General features: G+C 41.5%; 1 protein-coding gene across 1 annotated transcript in view; it reads left to right on the top strand.

Annotated features, from left to right (window-relative positions):
* Positions 1-7,863, top strand: part of LOC104390508 (ras-like protein family member 11A-like) — an 8,768-nt gene extending 905 nt beyond the window's left edge. Inside the window, exons 2-4 of the mRNA XM_009999647.1 lie at positions 987-1,043; positions 3,491-3,573; positions 7,298-7,863. Of these exons, the coding sequence (XP_009997949.1) occupies positions 987-1,043; positions 3,491-3,573; positions 7,298-7,765 (608 nt within the window). The 3' untranslated portion in view covers positions 7,766-7,863. The remainder of the gene's footprint in view (positions 1-986; positions 1,044-3,490; positions 3,574-7,297) is intronic.
* Positions 7,864-8,392: the final 529 nt, after the last annotated feature.

Genomic DNA, 8,392 nt, shown 5'->3' with positions numbered 1-8,392 from the left:
ATTCCTGCTTTTGAACGTATGGTTCAGGATTTTAGAAATTATTAAGGCCAGATCTGTTTTACTACATCTGAGGTTCCACAGCTCTGAGTAAAATGATTGTTTTGGATTCAAAGCAGACACATTTTCATGTTATTTTTAAGCAGTTTGTTGAAAATAGCTGCACAGTCCATTTCATTTAAGGGAACTAAAGAGGTAACCCAGTATCCACTGTGAGAAAAATATTACTTTAAATGAAGTCTATGATAGAGTTGTTTGCACAGTAAAGCCTTTTATTTAGCTGTTTACTAAATGGTTTTACAAATGATTAGGAATCTGCTGAGATTAAAGCACTGTAGGAATATAAATTACCATTGCCATGACAGGATTTTAAGTGTTATAAAGTGATCAACAAAAAGGAAAATGTTCTAAACCAGCAGTGTAAGGAAGCAGAGCAGGTTAAGGGAAAAAGGCCCAGGACACTGCAGCACAACCCGTGTGTGCAGAGCACATGCAGTTTGTTTGCTGGATGTGATTAGATATCACTCGTGGCTTCCATGAGGAGGACTGAGGATTGTTGAGGGTGGAAAGAACCACTGCATCCATCAGCCGCACTTCTGTGACACAGAGGTCTTAAATGCAGTGTTGGGATTAGTTTCAGTTTACTGGCTTGTTACTCTTTCTCTAAATTATTTCAAAGCAAAGGTCAGGTTGTTCTACCTGCAGACAGACACAACAAACCAACCTCTGTATCCTACACTGAATCTAAGGGGTAATTTGCAATACAAGCTGCAAAAAACTCTGAATTAGGTATCACAGCCTGGCCCCAGATCCTTTTCTGTGAGTGCTGAGAGAAGGATTAATGTAGTATGTGAAGTAATATGTGAGCAATTCGAAGATTAACTTGGTTTCATATGATACTAACTCTTCCAAGTAAGATACTGCATGTGTTCTGCAAAGATTGATTTTGGTTCCCATTAAAGACCCATCTTTTTTTCACTGTTTTACAGCCCTCGTTGTGCGTTTTCTCACCAAGAGATTTATTGGAGACTATGAAGCCAACACTGGTGAGTCTGCTGCTGCTGCAGCCCTGATTGCTTGGAAAGAAATCTGTTGTGTGACTGGTGTGTTGTTGCAGGAAAGCCAAGCAGTGTTAGATGTCCATAAGGTGCATATTTTCAGTTAATAGCCTCAAGCTATGAAAGCAATAAATCAAAGGCTCATTATTTATGATCCTTTTAGCTATTTATTTTTTTTTTCCCCAACTTGATGGAAAAGAATCAGAGTAAAAGGTTTGCTTGGGGACATACCTATCCTAAAATGCAGACTCAAGGAACAACTTGTATAGTGACTAAAGCCAAGGCTGCTCTCTCTGCAACCCCAGGGATGCCAGAGGAATTCCAAAGTGCGTAGAAGGCAGCTCCCAACTTTTCCTGTCTACTCCCTTTTCTCAGTGGCTTTTATGACAAGGGAGACTTCCAAATTGAAGTCCTCTTTCCATAAGATAAGTGACAGTGCAAACTGCTTCTGCTGCAGTTCTTGTGTAATCCTGACACCTCAGAGGATGTGTTCATGTGAACTGTTTAATTCACAACCTCTGTTCCAAGGAAGTGCCAACTGCACTGGCCAGATCCATGGACACTGTGCTTGTACCTACTAGCACATCCCTCACATAGGCCATCTCATAGGTTTTGGATGAAGGAGGGCAAGACTCAAAGCAGTGATTGCTTCACTTTGGAGATGAATGCTGAATTTAGAATGATGAGTTAGGAAAGGAGATGTCAGTACAAGACACCTTTGATCTCTGCTTGTCTGATGAAATACAATCTGAAAGCCCCTCCTCACAGCTCCCTCCCACTGACCCCAAGTAACCTTGACGGTTGGCTGAACTATTTCTCTTTCTTTTCCTTCATCTCTTCCATGGGAGGCCATACATCAAGTCAGACTTCTGAGCTTTGCAGTGGATTGCTGCCAGACACATTGCTGGGAACCACATGCTTTTTGCATTAAGCTACCAGCCCAACAGCCCTGCTGCAGAAGAAACAAATATGCCAGAATAAGAAGCAGGTGGCAGGATATTTGTGACCATTCAACCGTGCTTCTCCTTCAGCTGGGCATGAGGCAGAGCACAGTCAGTTATACTGAAGTCTGGAAGTACCTGCTCTTTTTTCTGCAGTGCATTACAGAGCAGCAATAATACATTGTCTGGTCTTGGTTCAGGAGTGCAGTATCTTCCCATAAAACAGTAACATCTTTTCAGCTTAAAATCTGATGTGTTTCCTCTCCCCATTAAACAACCAAACAAACAACCCCAAAAAAACAAACCTAAAGCCAAACAAAAAAAACCCCGAACAACAAACAAAACCAGAAAGGCTATAACACTTTAGAGAATCAGTATTAAAACATACTATGCTAATGCTGTATTGGGATAAAGCAATCTTTGCTATACTATATTTCCTTGTATTGTAAATGTTCCTCTGAGCTCAGAATCTTTTCCATTGGAACACAAACACCTGCCTCCTTGAACCAAAGCTGACTTTCAGAAGTGATGGCATTATGGTCAGTAACTGACCTCCCCGTTAACCTGAATTCCTTACTGTCCAATAAATGGGATTTTCACAGAATCATAGAATGCCAGGTTGGAAGGGACCTCAAGGATCACCTGGTCCAACCTTTTGTTTGTTTTAGATGCAGCAGTGACAATTGTATTTGGACAAGACTGAGTAGCTGTGCACAAGAGCTGTGGATATAGCATTTCTTCACACATTCATGTGATTTGTATTAAGTTCTAAATTAAAGTGACAACAACATCAATCTGTCCTTAACACAACCACAGATAATTTGGAAGATCAAAACTCAAGTTTTCATTGTCACTTAACCCACACTCCAGTAACAAAATTAATTTAAAGCCCAGAATAGTGATGTTCTTATTAGAGTTGGATTGATGTTTGAAATTGAGCATTTGTCCTTCAGATCAACCAGAAGTTGGATTCCAACTGTCCAGTATTTGGGGATTCCAACAGAAGTCTGACTACTAAGGTCACACAAATCCCTAAGAGCTTCTAAGTGTTCTGTATACAGTCACTCACTCTGTGTCCAAAGCCAGAATACTTTTCTTTGTCAAAAACTTTCAGAAAAATGCAACAGGAAACAGCTCACTGCTTTTACAAACAACACCTGGATATCTTGGTTTTAAAATAAAAATATATGCCATCCACATTTTAGAAAGCTAACAGGATGGAATGAAAACATGACTGGGATTTAAGTGCCCACTTAGACCACTTGATTCAATACAAAGTGCTATCCTAGGTACACCTTCCAAACATCCAGGCACAGAGCAAATACAAAACCCACTGAAGTTAACAGCCAAACAACCACTTTGGTGTCATTCACTTTTCTAGAAGCAGCTACATGTCATAAGCCTCAAAAATCTGGATTTCAACAGTTCCATTTTGCCTTTATGTATTCTTCTTTGTTACAGTCCCTGACTTTAATGATCTTACTTTTCCACCAGGTGCTTTGTATTCAAGAAAGTTCACCATAGAGGGCGAACAGATCTCCCTACAGGTGCAGGATACTCCCTTTGTTTCACTGGAGGTAAAACATCTGCCCAGTGTGTTGGTACTTTGCAGCAGTTACTGTCTCTTGTTTGTTGCCACCACTTCCAGCTGTAAGAAACTCCACTTAGCAGAAATATCCCTGGGCTCAAACCCAGGTGAAGACTAACAGGGGTACCCTCAGCCCTGCCAAAATAAGCCCTTTAAGAGGTTAAATTAGGCTCCTTTAGGAATAAGTCTGAGCTAAACGAATCTGTTTCAAACACATTCCTGCATCCCAAGCCTAAATAGCAGTAAAAGCACAGTTTGGCTCACCTCTGCCAGCTCCTTCTTTGTTTTATCTACTAGCAAATGGTTTCTGTCCCTGCATGACAGAAAACTCACCTGCCCAGATGGTTCAGCTTAGACCTTCCTACACATGCAGCATCTTCTCTAGAAAGATGCTTCTTGCCAAGGGGAAAGACCTGACAGCAATTGTCATTTCCAACTAGGCCAGTGCTTTCCTTACCTTTTCATGTTATTATTTTATTTATTCCTTATTGTGGGAAACAATAGATGTTAGCATAATCTACAGTCTCTATCAGTTTTTGATATTCTAGAGTTAATACTTATCTAGGAACCTGTTTCTAGACATATTTTTCATCTAAGATTGAGATGTCTTTTTTTTAATATCTGCTTCTCATGCAGGACAAGAGGATGAAAAAGTGTCAAAGCAGCAGGAAATGTAATGAAATTTATTTTTACATGGATGGTGGAAATCTCATGAGAGTAGTAACTTCTATAGAACAGCTGAGATTTCATTTAAAAATTAGGTATCCTCTCATCACCATAAAACATAAACTTCTAGGTTTGGCCTTAACCTGAGCCTTAGCTCTGACTTGGCCAAATACATGTCTGGGTGGGAACACCACCTTCTCTCATGCTGCTTCAGGCCCTGGACAACTTTATATACCTTGTTTTGTCTGCATAGCCCCACATCCTTTCTGTGCTGTGCAACTGTTCCATCCTGAGCTTACCAAACAGAACAAGCAAAGCTCCCACAGCCTCTGTTTCCATTTCTATCCTCTGATGACTGGAAGTAGATTGAAGCTGAAATTTTTTATGAAGTTCCACAACTGCTGCTACTGCTGAGAGTGCTATGGAAGTTGCTGCTGTGGAAGTGCTCCAAGTATAAGTGGGACTTGATGGTACAAAGGCCCTGTGCCAGCTTGCTTAGAGGACCTGCAAAGAGAAGCTGTTGGTGATGATTAGGCACAATTGGGACAGCCTGATAAACAGGGAATCTGCTCACTGGTCTATCCCATGGAGAAAGGAGGGAGTGAAGGAATTTAATTCCCTCTTTCACACCAGATACATATTTATTTTCTGGTTTCCCTCTTACAATTAAGACTGTGCCCTAAAGTTCTGTGCCTATAGACAGAGTTCCACAAAACTTACTAATGCCAACATCTGAGGTTTCAGTCAGAAACTTTTAATTTAGTTAGGAAGTTTAAGTTTCTTTGTCCCAGTCAAAGGTCTGCAGTGTTTCAACAGCTCCCACAGACAGGATTATCTGAGTTTGTGTCTCTGTGTGCATCAAATAATGCATCCTTAAGACTGAGAACAGTTAGATTTTCTGTTAAAATCCTTAAGGAAGAGAGTTTCTCACAGTCTGCAGGCTGAGTACAGTGTTTTGGGAGGAAGGCATGTGGAATCACTCAGGATTCTGGCTGCACCGGAAATGTTCATGTTTAAGAGAGAAACAGAAGCAAGGAGATAACTGGTTTTGGGAGGTGATTCATTGCTGCGTGGTCTCTACATGGCAAATGACTGTGTGTTTCAAAATTCATTCTGGAGCAGAGATTTCCATTTAAAAAGTAACCCATTAGGCTTTGGTTTTCCTGAATAAAGCATTCCAATAGGGATTATCCATCCTTCTCACTACTGGGTGGGCAGAGCTGGAGTAATAGAGAATTCCTGCTCATTAGGACTCTCTGAATGTCCACCTTCTCCAAAAACATTTTCGATGCTTGCCAGAGCAATTAGTTCTTTTTCCCTGCAAGGAGTTTGCTGGTGACAAGAGGCTAGCAGGACCAGAAGGGTGGCTAATTTTCTACAGACTGGATCCAACCCAGACACCAGCTGAGCCAGTGGCCCTTCCCACAGTCTGTTCTGGCTTCAGTTCACTCTCATTAACCTTTTAAATTAGGCTGGTAGTGAGGATCCCTCTTCATTCCATGTGCAACTCTGGTGCATTTTTGGTTTGAGGGAGGGAGAGAAGTGATGAGAGCTTAAACAGTTTTTCTACTATCAGGATTTAGTGTTCCTGTGAGCTGAGAAGGGCAAAGAACTACTTGACGAGCCAGTGTCTCTATGAGTAATATTGAAACATTTACAAATTATTTAGCAGAACTCCTGGTGAAAGTTGTAAGCCTAATTTATACTCTGAGCCTTCAGAAATTCTGCTTCTTCTAATGGGACAGCCCTGTTGGTTTTTTTTACTGTCTGATTTACCATAAAAGAACTGATCAGTTTTGCTCATTCTTTTCCACTTCTGCTTCCTGAAATTAGGCTTTATCATTCATATTTGGGTGTCTAAATAAGGTGATCTCTTTTCAGAGATCACTGAGCACACACAAATTATATTAAAATTAATGTGAATGGCAGATATATATTCTATAGATAAACAGATAATGAAATGTGTTCTAATAGTCTTATTTCTCAAATAGTATTCAGCAATAATAATAATAAAAGTTTGGGGTCTGTAATCATGTTGTTGAACTCCCCCTAAACAACACAAAAGCCTCTAATTCCTACCAACTTCATCAAGAGCTGAATAGAGAATATGCCTAATGCCTTGTTGGTTAAGAAAGATATTACAATGTTCCAGAAAGCCTGGAATATTGACAGGAATGTCAGCTCCTTCAAAGCAAGCATACTGGCAATAACTGGAGCAGGGCTCTCCCTATCTGGTTGGGTTACACGCCAGCACACAAAACAAAGAGTAGAGGATTAGCTGAAAATAGCTGTATCTTGAAAAGTAAGCTGATCTCTTTTCAAGTCCCACAGCATTGTATTCAGTTTTGTATTTCCAAGGCTGGTGATTGTTATGGCTGTCTGAGTAGGAGTGGTGATGGACTGAACAAATGTGTGACCAGCAAAACAGTAATATAAACCCATTTTTGCTCCACAAATGAGCAATGAGATTTCACCTCATTTCCAGCTCCAGTAATTGGCTATTTGTAACAAATTGCTTTTCCAAAGTTACTTTGCCTTTGACTATCTGGAGACCTAGATAGCAGAAAAATCTGTCAGGCTTAACCAGAGCTAGTGAGAACCCCCATCCCTGGAGACATTGAATACAGATTTGGAAAAATCCCTAAAATAACATCTTAGGGGAGACTTGCAGCAGTGTGACCAGCCTGCTGAGGTTTATCTTGCTCTTACTGTGCCCATCACTATTTTACCCACAATAAAAGCATGGGTTCCTGTCACACTGGTTTAGTACAATAGAACACAGGACAAACTTTGCAGTATCAGTATTTTGGCTGGTCTCCTGTTTTCAACCAACTTGCTTTGACCTCTCTCCACATTCCTGTTTCCCTGTAATGTATTACTGACAGTGACACATTCCCTGGCAGTCAGGGAGGTTTCTGCCTGCACCTTGAGAAACACCCACACACTAAAACGGAGCTCTGAGGAGCTAACAGTGCTGTAGGACTGTGTGGTTTGTCTGCTCCCTGCTCCCAGTTTTCTAACCTCACACCTCTTGGTTTGGGTGGCAGGATGACACTGACAGCATCTGCTGCCAAGAGCAGATAAACCGCTCGATCTACTGGGCAGATGGCTTTGTGCTGGTGTTCTCCATCACGGACTACGAGAGCTACCGCCTCATCCGGCCCCTCCACCACCACATCCGCAAGATCCACCCCAACGCCAACATCCCCCTGCTCCTGATGGCAAACAAAGGAGACCTCCTGCGAGCCAGGCAGGTGTCCTCCAAAGAAGGACTCCAGCTGGCCAGCGAACTGGGAGGTACTTACTATGAAGTCTCAGTCCGGGAGAACTGTGAGGGAGTGCATGAAGCCTTCCAGCAGCTTTGCCAGGAGGTCAGCAGGATGATCGGAAGCTGCAACGGGGAGAAACGAAGAGGCCTCCACCTTGTCCGACCCAAGTCTCCAAACATGCAGGACTTAAAGAGGCGTCTGAAGCAGGCTCTGACTTCCAAAGGGAAATCTGCCACCACGCTTTGATGTGGCCAACAGAAATTCTTTTCCACAGCCCTGAAAAAAAGGCAAGAAAAACAAGCTGGTAATGAGAGGCATGGCTGAAATTCAGCCAGCAGGTTGTGTGAGAAGCTCTTGCATTTTGTCTCTACATCTTCCTGAAAAAACACCTGCTCCTCTGCAAAGGAACTTAGAGAATTTCCTCTTTGGGGCAGGAATTGAGAAACTGGGATTTAACAAATAGGTTGTCCCAAAGTATTTCCTCTTTGAGAGGGATGCAGTCAAATAGTTTAGGCTTATAATGTGGATTTTATTAATAAAGATAATTAAATCCTACTTGTAAGAGAAGTGGCTTCTCTTGGGGCTTGTTGTATTCCCAAACATCGGCAATAAGCTACAACAAGACATGAGGAGAGTGACCTGAGCTACACTGAGCAAGCAAAATTTACCAGATTTGCTCAGTCACAAGACTGGAAAATAAAGGCAAAGAGTAGGAACATAAATAGTGAAAAGTAGTAACTGAAAGGTTTTAAATTGCAGTTCAGAAAGGGTGCTTAGCAGCTAGGGAGAGATTGATTCATATGGAACCTTTAGCCTTACAATGTCTCTTTGAAGGGAGGTTTTTTTAAAAATCACTATTTTTTTAAAGATTAT

This window comes from Chaetura pelagica, unplaced genomic scaffold (genome assembly GCF_000747805.2).
Source record: "Chaetura pelagica isolate M959 unplaced genomic scaffold, ChaPel_1.0 scaffold456, whole genome shotgun sequence".
In the NCBI taxonomy this organism is placed as follows: domain Eukaryota; kingdom Metazoa; phylum Chordata; class Aves; order Apodiformes; family Apodidae; genus Chaetura; species Chaetura pelagica.
Note: the sequence above shows the minus strand (reverse complement) of the source record. Positions and strands in the feature narration are given on the sequence as shown.